The following is a 17365-nucleotide window of genomic DNA, read 5'->3' on the forward strand; positions in this document are numbered from 1 at the left end:
CCCCCGACCCCCCCCCCCGGTGAGTTACAGTTTAGTTCGTGCAATCGCCGGGTTTGGGGAATGTCGCAACACGCGCACACCAATCTCTCAAGCACTGATCGAATAGAGTTCGTTCACCATCGTTCGTCTTGCATCACGTTGAAAGATAACACTACACGACTTTCCAGGTTGCAGAAGTAATGATGCATAGCAGCAATGAACCGGAACCACCAAGCGCAACCTGTTTCCTGGCCCATCGCGATTGTATCCCTATGAGGAACATTGATGTTTGGCCCGCTCGCTGTTGACAACCGGAGTGGCGTCATTGTCGTCGGCTGGCTGCAGCATTGCGTCCACATTGCCTACGACCCCTACACCGTCTTCATTAACGTCGCTAATGGCTTCAGTGAAATTTAGTATCTGCTTTAATGGCCTTCAATGCTTTGGGAGCTTCGGGTCCGAATGTTTTGCAGCGTTTGGTCCGATCAGAAACAGTCCGATTCCTCGTTGACTTTCGGGCGTGAGCTTCCTAGCAGTATCCATGGCATTAAAGTACTATGATATGGTTAACATGTAGGTCTCCTGTAAGATTCTAGCGGCTTTGGCATGGACAGTCCATTTTTGGCTGGAGGAATGAACTTGTACGGTTGGAACATTATTTATCCTTAACTTTCAGGACCACGAACATTTTTGGGCGGGGCCCCAGCGCGAAGCGCCCAGGGGGGCCCCGACCTGTAGGATTGCCCATGTCCGTGTGTGTGTGTGTAACGGACCAAACATAATATCTCGCCCGGCTGAAACGCGTTATAGGTACTATACAGCATTCTCTATTGCAAGGTATCTCGCATGTAGCCAACAAAAATCGTATGAGCACAAACAAGTTTGGCTGCCTCAATTGACCGAGGCCAAAGTCACATCAACGCCTCTCGCGCTAAATTTCATCTCAAAAGGTACCGCGTATCTCATATTTGAATTCTTAGATGACGGCGTATGATAACTCGAACTCCCAGGCCTTGAGTGTGTAACGGACCAAACAGAATATTTCACCCGGCTGAAACGCGTTATCGGTACTATACAGCATTCTCTATTGCAAGGTATCTCGCATGTAGCTAACAAAGACCGTATGAGCACAAACAAGTTTAGCTGCCTCCATTCACCGACCTCAAAAGCCACATCAACGCCTCTCGCGCTAAATTTCATCCCAAAAGCTGCCGCGTATCTCACAATGGAATTCTGAGATGACGGCGTATGATAACTTGAACACCCAGCTTGTGTTACCATTTGCCGGCATGGGCAATCCGACTGGCCACCAGCAGGCCAACATAATTTGCTTTCATTTCTCTATGAAATACACAAGCTGCTTGTCTGTACATTTACTTTGGCCAATGCACGGGGCCTCCGAAGAGTTGCAGCGTGCCGTGATGAAGCTTGTGGCAGTAGAGTGCTTCCTGTAGCCGCATGTAGACCACATACAGGTCAGCAACCGATGGGTGTGCCACGGAATAGTCCCGAAATCGCTCGAAAATACATTCGTTACACAAACACTACCTCCCACCATGTTGACATTACCCATCAATTGTCACACTTGCCACCCTTGCTACCGGCCTGTACGGATGCAGAGGGGCCCCGCCCTTTTTCCGGCTTCAAGGAAGCCGACACCCAATCTTGTTTTATTCCGAATTCGGAATATGTTCCGCAAAAAAATAACGCTGAATCCCAACAACTAATTGCCCGAGCGTTGTCTCTCCTCTACTTAACGTTGGGGTATCGCAGCTTCTCCGTACCTCGTAACCGAGGCCAGGGGTCCTAATCCTCTCATCCTGGGGTTGGGTACCGGTCAACCATCCTCTAATCTCAGCAGGGTGGACCACTTCTAAGTCCCTATCCAGAGTGGGGGTCATATCCATATCCACATCCCGAGGGAAGGAGTCTAATCCACATCCAGTAAGGTGATAGTACCTTGAGCTCCCTTGTTCATGGGCGAGCTGAGGCGGCACACGAACGAGCCATACCTGAGCTCTAACCCCCACCGATTTCTGACCCCCGTGGCTCCCAGATGTGGGAAAATGACCGACACCTTTCTGCCGTACCAGCAGCAGAACGGTGACAGAAGTAATGGGACCCGAGGGGTTCCGGGGCGCTGTTCAGGTTGACGTTGGTTTGCGAAGTGAAGAGAGGTTTACTCCTAGATGTCGACGACAGGGGTAGGTGTTTCGGCGACGTGATGCTTAGCTATTGCCTAGGGCTGATGCCCGCAGGACTGGAACTCCAGGTATGTATGTATGTTGTTACAGGGTGGTATAGCTTCACCAGCGGCCCCCTTTCCCGTGGCAGTTCCCTGCTCTCACCTGCGAAAGGGGCACCCTAATCCATTCACCCCATCCGACTTCAGAATGAATTCGTTGGGTTCAGCAACTCACCACCAGCATCCAACCAAATCATGCGCTGGTGCCAGCTGCGATGGAGCTTACAAGGACTTGATCCATTGATACTGGAAAAGGTCGCAGTGTTAATACAAATGAGGTCCGAGTACAAACTTCCAAGGTGGGTTGTTGTCAACAACGACCCTTCGCCGTCGTTCGGGGCATATGGATGCCATCATCGCCCGTAGGCTACGCTAAAACCATAAAAACAATCCATGCACGTGTAAAGCGAGCAACAACAGCTCCACATAAAACCTGCCTCACACATCACGGTGCGTCTTTTACCTAATTCATCTTTACGATTAGAAACAAAGTCCAAGCCCTAAAAATGAACCACAATCCAAAAACTCAACAATCAGCAGTCGATATCTACACCCACGCACGAAAACCACAAATAATAACACGACCAAGTCAAGATGCACATGCACGTACTCGATTAGAGGCATCTGGTGTCACTGGGATATTGATACACATGTCTGGGGTTTCGTACAACCCCGCAATACCCTTACTAGCCATATCACACACGCGCACATACATACATACGTACATACACACATAGCTCTCCCTGCATCGCCATGGCCCCCAGTACTACTACCGCCCATGCCGCCCCGCTAGCGTCGCGGTCCAGCAGCTACCAGCAGGCCACCAGGATCGGTGCAGGCAACAGCATAATCAGCTGCCGGAGTGCCGTACAAACGGTAAAACCCTTACAACCAACGGTACAACCGTTATTACCGTTCTGCTCACTTCTTGGGGGCCGGCGGCGGCGCCTTATTCGTTAATGGAGGTGATGGGGGAGATGGAAGCGGCTGCTTGCCCGCCGGTGCCGGTGGCGGAGGACGCACTGGCGGCTGGTTGTTGGACGCCGGCGGCGGCGGAAGTGGCTGCTTGTTTGACGGCAGCGTCGACGGCGGGGGCGAAACCGGCTGCTTGCTTGATGGCTGGGTCGACGGCGGGGGCGAAAGCGGCTGCTTGTTTGACGGCAGCGTCGGCGGGGGGGGCGAAACCGGCTGCTTGTTTGACGGCTGGGTCGAGGGCGGCGGCGAAATCGGCTGCTTGTTTGACGGTTGGGTCGACGGCGGCGGCGAAATCGGCTGCTTGTTTGACGGCTGGGTCGACGGCGGGGGCGAACCCGGCTGCTTGCTTGACGGCTGGGTCGACGGGGGGGGCGAAAGCGGCTGCTTGTTTGACGGCAGCGTCGACGGCGGGGGCGAAACCGGCTGCTTGCTTGACGGCTGGGTCGACGGCCGCGGTGAAACCGGCTGCTTGTTTGACGGCTGGGTCGACGGCGGGGGCGAAAGCGGCTGCTTGTTTGACGGCAGCGTCGACGGGGGGGGCGAAAGCGGCTGCTTGTTTGACGGCTGGGTCGACGGCGGGGGCGAAAGCGGCTGCTTGTTTGACGGCAGCGTCGACGGCGGGGGCGAAACCGGCTGCTTGTTTGCCGGCTGGGTCGACGGCGGGGGCGAAACCGGCTGCTTGCTTGACGGCTGGGTCGACGGCGGCGGCGAAACCGGCTGCTTGCTTGACGGCAGGTTTGACGGCGGCGGCGAAAGCGGCTGCTTGTTTGACGGCAGCGGCGGCTTGCTGCTTGTTACGTTTGCAGCCAGGGCACCTGTGCAGAGGAATGCGATCCCCAAAGACACGTTCAATGCCAGCACCGCTACTAGATGACCTGACGAAGCTCCAAGTCGATTTCCTAAGGCCGTCAGCATATCTACGTCGCCACACAAATATGCTGCTCCACAAAACATTGTTCCCCGGAGGTGCACGCACATGATTATGCACCTGAGATTGCCTCACCTTCTTGGCACAGAAACGCGAGGACCAGCAATGAGAGGAGGCGTACGGTGGCCATTTTATCCGTGATATGTAACAAGGAAATGGTTGTAACGAAACAAACCACTTGGCTTCAAACCCAACGTTCCAGACGGAGGAGATGCTTCCACAACACTTCGGGAGCCAAAAGTTATACTAGTGAGTGAAAACTTGTGTACGGAACTGCCCACTACAGGCATCGTACACAAATTGCGAAACAGGATGGCTGGTTTAATGCTGTGCATATGGGGGTGCCGACTTGGTTTAGAAGTGGCGTCTACGAATCGGCCAGCGGCGGTGTTTTTAAAGGAACAGCAGCAGCTTACTAAACTGGCCTTTGTCAGGTCGCCACGGTTTCAGTTTCGCCGCTGGAAAACCTTCGTCTATGCGTTCAAAGTAAGGGAGATGTTGCAATATTGCATGTAGGTCTTATGTTTTAGTTCCGAGTGTAAATAATGAACAAGTCATGAGGGCGAGGGTGAGCCTCGGCTTTGGAGTCATGCGTGCCAGTCCGGCAGAAGTTTAAAGGGTTTAGGGCTTTATCAGAGCCGCAGTCCCATGGCAGGTGAGGTTTTGGTGAGATTATATATGGGCACGTTACACGCCGTGCTTGCACGAAAGATCGCGCTTAACAGTTCAGTGTTTGCGCCATTTGCTTGTTTGGCCGATATGGAGGATTGGTTGCTAGCTCTTACTTGCGCAAACAGCGAGCGCTTGCTGGAACGAAGGGCGGCAAGGCACTGCGTATCGTGATATCAGCGCAATGCGGCTGTCTGTGTGCAATTTGATAAGCTAAATAGACACTTTCAGAGAGGAGGCCACAAGTCTTTGCCAGCCTCCTAGCACAGAGGCCGAAGACCACTTTGGCAAAGACTCGCTCGGTGCAAAGATAGGGTGCTCGGTCCATATCTGGACGTACACGTGAAACTTCACCCGAATGAAACCCCAGTGCTGCTTTTTATGAAGCCGTGCCAAGTCTCAACCCAGCTCTAAGGCAAATCACTCATGACTGTACCCTTAAATGTCTAGCTATGAACATAACCAGCCTGCAGGTCTGCCGCATGCTTTTGGGTGCACATCCCCGTGCCTGGGAGCTAAGGGCCTGTTCAAGGGTCCACTTCAAGCGCCGACCCTCACCTGAAACGAACGGTCAACATTGCCTACGACCTCTAGGCCGTCTTCATTAACGTCGCTAATCGCTTCAGTGAAGTTCAATATCTTCTTTCATGGCCTTCCACGTTTTGGGAGCTTCGGGTCCGAATATTTTGCAGCGTTTGATCCGGTCAGAAACAGTCCGATTCCTCGTTGACTTTCGGGCGTGAGCTTCCTAGCAGTATCCATGACATTAAAGTACTATGATATGGTTAACATGTAGGTCTCCTGTAAGATTCTAGCGGCTTTGGCATAAACAGTCCATTTTTAAGCAGCCCCTCGCACAAATGTGAGCGGTCGTACTCTGCCGAATAAACGGTTCGTACATCGTCCAAAAAAGCCAGGAGCGAATTTTGCCGCGCGGATGCGCGCGTGCGATTCGCAAAATGCGCGTGTACAAGTGTATATAAATTTTCTTGGCGGATGAGGACCAGGTGCGCCAGCGCGTTGCGCAGGTGGGCATGTTGGCCACAGCCGCACGCGGCATGCAGGCTGGACTATTGCGTGGCTGCTTTGCAGTAACTGAAAGCACCGAGAGCCTACGTCGTAGCTTGCAACACTGGGCTCGTGAAACTGCCGCGGGAAGAGGAAGCGTCTGGCGAAGAGGCAGTTGTGTGCAAGCAAACGGTCGCGCCTTTGGTAGTGCAACGTATACAGCACCTTGTTCAGAGTAAAGTCAAATTACAAAGTTGCGCAAAGTATAACATACATCAACTTAATTAAACATAAGAACAGATAAGACGTTTAGAGCCTTGTCGGTGACATGGATGCCGCTGTTGGCTTGGAACAGCTATTTGCTGTGCATAGGGACGTGCCCGCGTTAGCCGTGTTGCAACAGCTCAGGATGGATTCCAGCCAGCAACAGGCGCAAGAGCTGCTGCACAACCACCGGGAATGTCTTCAGTTGGGCACGTGTAGGTCGGCGGGGTCCAGCATCGTACGCATTGCGCACAGAAACCGAGGTGCAGCGTCTCTGTAACATCGCCAACATATCCGGTACGCGGTGGCAGGCTTGCCGAGCACGAAATGAAGAGGGGGTCGCATCTCACCATTCAGCTAAGCATGCATGTGCTCGGTTAATTCTCGGTAGCGTGTAAGTTTACCCCTATCAGGATGTTTGTTTGCATATATCCCTCCAAGCGAGAGGGCTTGGACCTATGCTGATGTTCGTTCCAAAAAGTGAACTGAGGACTGATGCTACGGTGAAAGGTATGCACGTAAATTCGCCCGTGCGCCAAACGCCCTGTAACTCGCTTACGCTAATCTCACATTCCAATATGCCACTGCACTTTCCTCTCCAGCCTGGCCACATTCTCTTCCGTGCAAACGTACTTGGGCACCTTACAATCCAACACCATACGTGCTTTGGAAACGCGGGCAGCTGCTTCACAAGGACCCCCCTATTTGGCTGGAGGAATGAACTCGTACGGTCGGAACATTATTTATTCTTAATTTTCAGGACCGCGAACAATTTTTTATTCCGAATTCGGAATATATTCCGCAAAAAAAAACCGTTGCCACAGCAGGCGAAAGACACTACACAAACCAATTTAAATCGAGCGTTGGCTGAAGTGCATTAGCACACATGCATGTCAACATTGATTAAATTAACAAGTGTCCATGCCCTACATACCCGAGTGTCCCCACCCGGAGCCGATATGGGGCCTTCACGGCCACAACGTGGATGCGATTGTTACAGTGGACCCCGAACGGGTCGAGTGCAGCGCCCATAGGAACGCCTCCCGCACAACACTGTGGGCCTTATTCAAAAAGAACTCGGCCAGGCCGTACTAACTTCACTGGACATACGGCCTCAGTTAGTACGCTTAAACAAAAAATTGAGGCTCCGACGTGCGCCCTCAAACTTCGTCATTGTATATCGGTAAACGGCAAGCAACCATGTCTGCGTCATTGACATATAAGAAAGGGTGATTGTGAGGTACATGATCCCAATGTTTTGGCAAGTAATCCCGTGCCGCAAAAGCAGTCACAACGTGACGCACTCATCACAACACGCTAGGGACGAGCAAGTCGGAAGTGAAAGCAATATAGGGCTGTAGTAGTCTACTTATAATATTACTCTAGAACGGTAGACTTCCATATTTCCATATTTCAGCATGGGACCTTAGGGTTACCGGAGTACCGGAGTTTTGGATATTGGATTGTTGGGGTCTGGTGCTGTACTTATTATAGTCCATTCGTCAGAACACAAATAGTGTGCTAGATCCCGATAATATATTAGGTCTTACCACTGCAGGGCTTTCAGCAGCAGAGGGTGATCATGATGAATGATGGGAGCGAGGGGAGAACCTAAAATCAATCACCGGCAGAGGAACAGGATGAAGGACGCTGTGGAGCGGAAGGCCCTTCCATACGGGACGCCAATTATGGACAACCCTACGTATTACGTTTTCACCCCTACAGCAGGGCCCTACCACTTCCACATCAAACCTGCCAACTTTAATGGGGTGAATGGATTAGGGCGCCCCTCTCGCAGGGGAGAGCAGGGAACTGCCTCGGGAAAGGGGGCCGCTGGTAAAGCTATACCACCCTGTAACAGCATAATACGTATGTACGTACATACGTGCGTCTGTAGATCGGAGTGTGTATGTCCGCATGCGCATCAATGGATTTGCATACGTGTAATATGCATGGCAACTTCGAAGAAGCCGTATTGTCTGTGCTTAGTTGAAACTTATCCTTTGGATTGGAGTGTTGAAACGATTGAGTAAACGATTGCGGGAGCAGGACACAGCAGATGGGCCCCATCCGGGAGGGTGTATACGTCGTCGGGTTTTAGTAGTGAAGTGGGCGATGTTGCAGAGATACTTTTAATTTAAAAAGTCCCAACTAGCTGAACTGACTCAAATCGATACTGAGCGAGCCAAGTTGGACTAATCAAGTGGACAATTAAAGGCAAGACCCTGCCGCCTCTGATCGATAACGACGACTCAACGCATCCTTCTTTCCCTGCCTGTGACCTGGCCCCTGATGACGCAAATCTGTTGCATTCCTATCGGGTTAGCTCCAACACATCTTTTGCACAAATAAAAATTATTTGGCAATGGGTCAGGAAACCTTCCGATTCCTTCCTTCCTCGCTCGCTCCTCCCATGCACACATCCAGGATCCCTCTTCCCGGCACTAATTGCCAAGGTCCGGAACTAACAAGAGCACAGTAGCAGTTAGTTGTTACAGTGGAGCCCGACCGGCAGGAGCAGCCACGTCCTTAACTTCAGCAGCTCAGCTCCGTCAGCTGCAGCCTCCGCCCGCCATATACAATTCATTCATACAATACATTAATCCGCTCTGCCCTGCATACGCATGGGAGCACGTATAGTCTATGTCTATCTTACAAAGCCAAGCTTACAGCTCCGCATGTAGCTAAATAAACCGCCTTTAAGCCAAAAGCGGGAACGCTTCTCCCACGGGACCCTGGCTGGCAGGATGGTGAACCCTGTCTGAGTGATGGGATTAGCAACGGCCTTTAAGATGGGGGATGGGAGTCGGTTGCCCCCCTGCCATATGGGAGGATGGCTGACCAATACCCACCCCCAGGATATTGGGGGATTAGACCTCCTTTGCAACCCTCTGCTTCTCCGCGTTACTTCGAGGTATAATCTCGGATAAGCAGCCCTTACACTGCATCAGGTAATCTTACATTACGCTTTTGCACCAGTCTTGCACGTTGGTCGCAGGTTTGTATCGTCTAGACGAAATCCGGGCGTTGGGCCTCACGACCTCAATCATCGCGTACAAATAGCAAGCAGTCTGGACGGCCATCGCTCATGGTTGCGGTATTAGCAACTCATGATAACAACGGACGGCCCACGGCCAGCCGACTACCAATTGAGAGCCTGGATGGATAACAAGCCGTCGTATTATCCCGAATCGAGTGAACCGCTCGCTCGCTTGGAATAGGAATGTATTAGAGCTCTAGGTACCTGCCTCGGATCCCCATGGAAACGTTCCATCGTTCATCCAAATTGTGAACCTTGGCTGGTCGTTGCTGAAGATGTGACGCATGCGCATCCGTCGGCAGCAGCTGCTGCTGATAAGCCGTCGACCTCCAATCCAACGACAGCGACAATCCAACGTTCGAACGATCGCTGTTTGCCGCGAAACAACAAAAACAGCCCGCCGCTCCCGCCATAATATAACGAGATGTTTATTCTGGACACATGCCACGCAAGAGTTCTTGCAGAGACACAGGTGCCATAGATTACAAGTATTAAGTAAAACCGTCACATCTGCGTGCTGTTCGCATGCTTGATCACTACATACTGCGAGCCATGTTGCACCCCTCAAGAAATACTCTTCGGGCCTCATCAACTCCCTGCCGCCGCCGCACTGTTGCTGCTGCTGGCCGCCGTGCAGTGGTACTGCCCGCTTTTCTTCCTTCCGCGGCACTTCTCATGTTCTGCCTCCCGCTGCTGCTGCTATTGGCCACTTCGGCTGTCGGATCGGTTCTGGGAAGCAGCAGCGCTATTAGCGCCGATCCCACCGTCAGGTGGGTTTACCGGGATGCACGGGTGGGAAAGAAAATTTCCAAGAATACAGAACCGCATGGTGAAAATGAATGGATGGAACAAATTGATGTATAGTTATCGGTGGTATGCTTGATTATCATTACTGTAGTCAGTCCGTGGGAACACATGCTGCGTCTGCAACTCTGTTAGTCCATTTGCTATGCGCCCTTCGACAGGAGGGAATCCCACATCAAGGATTTGAAATAGTGGTCATTGTTCCCTGGACTAATATTCGTCGGCGTGCCTATGTGCACCCCTGCCTTTGCTATGGATGGATGGGATGTGATCGACCCCGGCGGCGTTGCTGTGTTATCGGTGATGATGGCGGTGAGCACAGCAGCAGGCGCCTCCTGCAGGACCAGTCGAATTGCGCTAAGTGCCTGGCCTGGTCGGACGACGTGGCTGGCGGAGTGGGGGAGAGCGCATGTGCCCGGGCCAATGGCAACTGCCCCAGACCGACCCTTGGCGGGCAGTCGGGTGCGAACATGACACCCCCGACGCGGTTCGTTAACTGCTTTACGGCCACCAAACAGCAGTGCGTCACCGGCGGGCGGGCCTATGCGGAGGCAAGTCCAGTGCTGGCACGTTTGTGCATGCGGCGGGTAGCAGGCAGGGATAAAATAAGTAGCCGGCAGGGATAGATGGTCCTTTCATTCATATTTGTTGATATCTGCATGTTTCATTAGCAGCAATAAGGCGCTCAGAGAGAGAGAGAGAGAGAGAGAGAGAGAGAGACGGTCATCAGTTCATTTAGCAGGTATAGACGTCGCCAGGAAAATCCTTGCGTGTACGAGCCTTACGAAGGCAGAAGATAGACCTGGCTTGCTTGGTGTCGAGCGAGCTGCTGCTGCTGTGCGGGCGGGCAAGGGTATCATGCACTCGATAATGATAATGTATTCCTGCTGCTGCTGGCGCGCGCGCGCAGAGTGCTCGTGGCTACTGCAAGTACATGCTTACGGGGGCTGGGCCTTGCAGCGTCGATGATTTCAAGGCCCTCATGGAGAAGTTCCTCGGCGAGCTCTGCGACAGCATAGCCAGCGGAGCTACGGTGGACATACCCTCCGCTGGAAATGAAGTGCCGTGAACTCGACCGGGAATCGACCAGGCTACAAATCTGCTGTAATGGGCAGCAGCTTGCCCAGCACCGGCTCTTCTCTTCTCTATCATCAGCCCTACGTACATACATGATGCATGGGTCGAAGCCATTCTTGTGTAAATTACATTAGTGGATTAATGCTGCCCCGCTGCCCTGCACAAAGTATGATAATAAAGAGTTGCTAACAGATAAAAAAAACGTTGATGGTACTTTGGGGAAGTCGTTTCTAGAAAGCAAGGCTGTCAATGTGTGCTGCACCTGTGCGCAACTGTGTGCACGTCACCGTACGTCATGTTTCGTCAGCTGACTGGATATGTTCTGTCCGTATACCTACATACATCTGGCCGAGGTTTTGGACAGGTCGTGTTGTTGGATGGATGCAGGATGGGTGTATGGGCAACGTTGTTTGCTAGGTGTTGGGCGTGAATGTGTCGGCTGGGTGATAGGTGTGTGGGCAAAGTTGGACAATACGTCTAATACCTAAAATCCCACATAGTGGGGCAGGAAGGCATCAGTATGCGTAATGGACTACTTTGTAAAATGGCAACTGCAGGGGTAATTTGTAAAGTGACGGGAGTATTGGAGTTAATAGGTGCAAATATCTGCTGCCACGCAGAACCGTCTTCATGCGCACGTATGACAGACGCACGTATGACAGACGCTACTGACGGACGAGCGATAATTTGCTGTTTATCTACAGTGATGATGAAAGGCGACCTCCTAGGTCTTTCCGCCTGTCTCGCAAAATATCGCACGAATTGTTCGCCTCTGACTTGCACATGCAACTCTGGCCCCATAATAACCTGCAAGGCTGCCATGCAGCGACATGTGATATAAGTCTAACAGCATCCATCCGCCTGTAATCTGCTCTCAGTCGCTTCTTGTGATCCTTTTGCGACCCTGGTGATCTTTATTGGGGCGACCGCAAAGCATCCCCGCCCACTGCAAACCTTGCTTCCAATACACCAGATTAATCGCAAAATCCCCTTTTACACCAGATTAAATTATACCACGTCCGAGAGACTGCTGCGGTGTGTGCACCACGCTCGCACTTGCAATTTCCCAGAGCGAGCAGACAGCAGGCCATTTTTATTGTACCATAAAGAAGCTTTTTGATCTCTCATACTTAACCTGTTGGATAACTTATTTTAGTTATCCAAATATAAGCTAAGCCGCCGTGCGCCCCACGCGATATCGGACCAAGGGAACGATGGCGACCTCGATTACCCTGACATGCGCGATCTTTATGCTTTATGTGATTATGTGCCGGCCAGTGCAAGCCCAGAAACCGGTGAGTCTGCAAAAGTACGTCTAACGGCATTGTTTATGCGGCAGCAAATCTTAGATGCTCTGCGGCGGCTTCGTATGTATGTACATAATTAGTTGCTTTTCGGCTGCTTTTCAGCAGCACAATAGTAACTTGCACGTGCATGATAATGGGTTGCATGCGCAACGGTGTCGCCACGCGTGTACGCAGAAGATGCATGACTCGAGCATACAACTCATTCACGCATATATATACACTTGCAGTTGTATGCTTGAGTCACGCATCGGTGTATTATTGTGCAGTGCAGTCAGTGTCAATCCAGTGTTTCCACGATTCCGTCCGAATCTACCCAAGGTGCAAGCAGAAACCCGCACTGAGATGATGTCCCGCTGTCGCCGGGAGCGGCATGCATACAGGCCATTATCAACCTGGAGCCTATTATTAGGTCCGGAGATGGCAACAAGCCGGCCGCGGGCAGCAGAAGGACTGGCGGCGGCAACACGCCAAGTGATCTGATCCCAAGCACACCGGTGGCAAGCGGCGTCGAAGCCGTTGCGTCCGCGCTGCGAACTATCGGCGCCAGCCAGAAAACCATCGACAGCATCGCCGCAGCGCTTCCCAACGACAGTGAGCATTACGTATCACAAATAATACGTCTAGCAAGGCTATAGCTTCCTTTGCCTAGCTTACCTGCTGTGCATGTCAGAAGCACGACCAGCAATATCGATGCATGGTATCAGTACATAACCCCTTGTTCAGAAAGACGCAAATGGACCAGGTTTTGTAATAGAAATGCTTAATGAGTATTATATAAGGTAAGTAAGTTGTTTACCCATACGGGCGTTGATACAGTAGTGATCAGTGGCCGCTGAAAATAAAGGCAGAGCACTACTTTCGGGCGTATTTATATATAAAACGAAGAGTGTTATAGGGTTTTAGGTTTTAGGTACGACAGGTATACATCGTATTCTCATGTACACATGTCCTGCGAGCGCATGTAACGCGTACGCATGCCATGGGTGCAGATGGTGCGCTGCGGGAGCTACTGCTGGCGCCTAAGACGTCCGTAGGTGTCAAGGACCTTCGCTCGCCGACACAAGCTGCCGTCGCTTTCACACATGTGGTGGGTTGGTCCGTCCAGCGGCAGCGTGGGAAACAATTGCTAGGAGGAGGTATAAATGACGACGGACGCAAGCGGGTTCATTAACCATGGCTGGTGCCCAGTAATAATGTGCTTTAGGTTAGAAAGTTAGCTAGCTAGCTAGGCCGTTAATGCCGCGGCGCACCGGCCAATACTGCTGTCAATTTATATTTTGCACAATCGATCCATGCCATGCACGAAGGTGAACGACGCTTTCCGGAACGCCTCTGAGAACTTATCCAGCAGGATCTTCCGTACTACTTCCCCGGCCTTTCCTGGTGTTGTGGCGGGCCTCGGGCTGCCGCTGGATGCAGAAGGTACGGCGGACGTACGGACGCTTTATGTACATACAATGGATAGACATGGTACACGAAATCGTCCAGCTGCTGCGGATAAGTCACTTGAAACCTCTGTTGCTGTGCAGAAGCGAGGCCACGTTCAAATAATGCAGGTGGCAACCAACACAGTGCCCGCAAATGCCCCTTTTGCTGCTTACGGCGTAATGGCTTGATTGGCAGAATTGACCGTACCCACATCCTTACCCACCTACCTAACCGCCTTCGAACACGTTCGACATTGCGGACTACACTACTACACAACTGACCCCAAACCAACTGATTACATCCTGGCAATTTGCCGCATTTACATTATTTCCCGAGTTGTGAGCCCGCTCTCTCCGCGCATACACCTCACACACCTCGTTGCATATGCCCCAAAGCTTTCTTGGCTTCCTGCATCCCTTTTCCTGTGTCCCGCCGTCGCTTGCATGTGCGCACACAGTCCTCCGCAGCCCTCGGGCAGGCACAGGTCTCCCTCCGGTGGCGGAGGCAACGCAGACGGACTTTGACACCTTCTCCCGGCAGCTGATGGGTGAGCACTCCATTAGGCGGCGTGCTATCCCCCATCTAGCACATGGTTGAGAGTGTGTTCGGTGTATCCACATAACAGCAACATTAGCCGCATGCATGCTATATCTGCGGAACTCAAGTGCTTAGGGGGTTCTGCCCTGTTTCATTCCTGCAGGGCTGCAAAAAAGACGGCTTGGAAGCTGCGACTAGCATGTGTGTCTGTGTGTTACATGGTTGGGGGTGCGTGACCCCATACCTGTAAGACTGCCCATACGAGCCGAAGGCCCAAGGGCAGCTGCGGCTAGCATGTGAACAAGGCAGATAAAAGTTATCAGATTATAAGTGCAGGGTTGGTATTGGTGCAGGGGTGGCCGACGCCGCCTTTAATCTTTATGATAGACCTCCTGCACGGCGGCCCTCGTTGCATGCACGTGCACACCTGAAACAATGGTGTTGACTATTCGCCTCCCTCCTGCCGTGTCGCGCACTTGCCGCTGCACTTGTGATGGATACTGGCAGGGGACTTGAATACTCAAGGCGCTAATTTTCGCAAACAGGTTGAGACTTTCCAGCAGCAGGCCAGAAACAGAGCCCCCGTGGATCGAGCCCTTAACCAAGTGTGCATTCAGTACGCCCTCAGCCAGTAAGGGGGTTGCCTTGTTTGGATCGCGCATGTGTAGCACTTACACTCATACGTCTACATTGTGCATTCGCATTGTTTGACAGCCATTAAGTCGTTTATTGTTCCTGTACGCGTTACAAGTGGACCTTGAGCCCTCGGCTTGTATTGAGCGGTTTGCAGGTACGGGGTACACATCCCCATGACCATGTAGCACACGCGCGCGCACATACACACACACACACATACACACACACACACCCCTAAGTGCAAGATCCGCTTTCAACAGGCCTATGCACGAACACGCATGCATAAATTACCTCAGGAATGATGCTTACGTCGGTTATTAGCGCGGGGGTTGTTAGTTACTAGGAGCATCCTACCTTTCCCTTCCCTTCCTGTTCATGGTTCATGCCTTCTTACGTATCCCATACACCCATCCGCCCCGGCGGCTCCCGCCTGGTGCGCCACGCTAAAAACATCCATAAACTATTTACTGAGAAACCACTCTACCTTGCATTTACTTGGCAGGTTTCTCAACGCCTTTTCCAGCCTGCTACTGGGCCTCAACATCGGGGCTGCAGGCGCTTTGGCAACCCTAGGCCAGATCACGGGCTCGGGTTACACGGGGTGAGGTATTATGCTCATGGGCAGACGCAACACCCATGCGTTCCTGTACGGCATGCCATGTTTATTCAATCATCAAAACCACATGAAGATAATACACCTGCCGTAAATGAAAATGCTGAGTGTATTCTTTCGGCTTGCCACGACACCAGGTCCACACTGCGTGTTTTAACAAAGTCATTACCAAAATGTAGGATACGCGGTTATTTAATAACCCACAGTGGGCAACCACCCGCTGCATGTACGGTGGCTCCACACGGATAACTTCTCAATCATCGATTGCTGCTACTATCTACTGCTCAATAACAACCCCCTGTCACGAGCATGTCCCCCCACCCTGCAGATCGATCCTACGACTGGACGCCCCATGATTTGCTCCATTGCATGGGACTTTTATTTTGCTTGAGACATGTACTTGCCTGACATGTAGCCGTTACTACGGCCTCTTGGACAGCTGCCGTACCGTGTTATTGACCGGCCTATTGGCCATGCCATGCTCCGCACGTGACAAGCAGGTTGACTGCGAACGGGAATGCCTACCTCAACAGCTTCTGCTGCAACACGGTCCGGAAGGCGGGTATCGACCTAAGCCTAAGTCCAGCGGACGACAGCACCATTAAGGTTGGGGGGGTCAGTATCGACATGGCTAGCCTTCTGGCTGCCATTCCAGCCGCCTTCCCCGCGGGCTCCTCCGCCGCCACCGCCGCCAAGACTGCCGTCAACGCCGCAGGCCAGGCCCTAAGCGCGCTTGGGGAATCCATCACGGGCCTGCCGAGGTGCAGCTTGCTTGACTGGCTGGCGTTTGCGCTTCAGGGCGACCCGCAGCTGGCGCAGCAGTTCAGTCAATTGATCAGAGCCTCGCTGGTACGTACATGCATGGCGGCAGCAGCGGCAGATAGATATAGATAGCTATGTGATGTATAAGTGTACGTACAGTGGTACATTTTATTTATTGTAATATATTTATTGTAAACTGCGTACCGTGAATTCTTCGGTATGATACACGGTACTGTAGTAGCTGGCCGCTGAAAAGGCCTCTCGAGATGCTGGTGAAGCGCTTTGCGCGTATTTGTAGTCTGATACATGTGCCGTACTGTGTACCAGCTACTACAGGTACATTCAGGATGTAAGGTGAATCCTGTACGTACCGTGCAGATTCACGGTACATAAAATATACATACAGGATACACCAGATACATACATATATTTAGCTGCACACATTTGCGCACACATATGTCAGGCCTAGGGTATATCGTCGCTTCCCTGGGTGTGCGCCTTCCGTCCGTCAGGATGGGGAAATATGGAAATGTGTGCACGTGCATGTTCGTTTGGTTGGCCCATTATTCCGGGCACGCGCACCCGACCCCTGCCACCGTGCTCGCCTCTGCTCACCGCCCCGCCTGGTAATCATATAATGACATGTCTGCAGGGCTTGAACGCGGGGCTCTTCACGCAAGCATTGGCCGGAGCCAACCAGGCCGCCAACAATGCGGCCGGCATCCTCAGCACCCTGGGCTAATAACAATCCGGAACAAAAGAAGTCAAATGGTCGGCCATTCTTCTACCTAGTGCACGTAGGATGCCTGCTGGAAGCTTAGCGCGCCCTAGGCAGCAGGGCTATTCCTGTAAAGAGAGCTGTAAAATTTGTTCTGTGATGATGTGGGAGCCCTGTACGGGGTCTCGCTTAATTGGCCAGTAACCCGTTTTGTCCTTTTTTTGTTGCGGCTGTACTTCACCACGCCGTGTGTACGATGCATGTGTTTCCCTTCTTTTTCCTCCGCACGCACTGATTGGTTGAAGAGATTTGGCTGATGGCTGAAGTGGCTGTACAATGAGATTTGGTACGCCAAGTACTCCAAACAGTACCACA

The 17365-nt window shown here is 52.1% G+C and overlaps 4 protein-coding genes across 4 annotated transcripts; 3 read left to right on the forward strand and 1 right to left on the reverse strand.

Moving 5' to 3' along the window:
* Positions 1–3145: 3145 nt before the first annotated feature.
* Positions 3146–4257, reverse strand: VOLCADRAFT_87950 (uncharacterized protein; the record flags this gene model as incomplete). The annotated part of the gene is made up of 2 exons (XM_002947707.1): positions 3146–4014; positions 4203–4257. 2 exons carry the CDS (start codon positions 4255–4257, stop codon positions 3146–3148), a joined length of 924 nt encoding a protein of 307 aa, XP_002947753.1.
* Positions 4258–7660: 3403 nt separating this feature from the next.
* On the forward strand, positions 7661–10981 carry VOLCADRAFT_87951 (uncharacterized protein; the record flags this gene model as incomplete). Its single annotated transcript, XM_002947580.1, has 4 exons — positions 7661–7953; positions 8496–8524; positions 9746–9900; positions 10823–10981. 4 exons carry the CDS (start codon positions 7661–7663, stop codon positions 10979–10981), a joined length of 636 nt encoding a protein of 211 aa, XP_002947626.1.
* Positions 10982–12203: 1222 nt separating this feature from the next.
* On the forward strand, positions 12204–12931 carry VOLCADRAFT_87952 (uncharacterized protein; the record flags this gene model as incomplete). The annotated part of the gene is made up of 2 exons (XM_002947581.1): positions 12204–12284; positions 12677–12931. The coding sequence occupies 2 exons, from the start codon at positions 12204–12206 to the stop codon at positions 12929–12931; spliced, it is 336 nt and encodes a 111-aa protein (XP_002947627.1).
* Positions 12932–13588: 657 nt separating this feature from the next.
* Positions 13589–17014, forward strand: VOLCADRAFT_87953 (uncharacterized protein; the record flags this gene model as incomplete). The annotated part of the gene is made up of 5 exons (XM_002947582.1): positions 13589–13718; positions 14182–14271; positions 15453–15498; positions 16011–16359; positions 16925–17014. 5 exons carry the CDS (start codon positions 13589–13591, stop codon positions 17012–17014), a joined length of 705 nt encoding a protein of 234 aa, XP_002947628.1.
* Between the last annotated feature and the right edge of the window lie 351 nt (positions 17015–17365).

Source organism: Volvox carteri (genome assembly GCF_000143455.1).
Source record: "Volvox carteri f. nagariensis unplaced genomic scaffold VOLCAscaffold_7, whole genome shotgun sequence".
NCBI lineage: Eukaryota > Viridiplantae > Chlorophyta > Chlorophyceae > Chlamydomonadales > Volvocaceae > Volvox > Volvox carteri.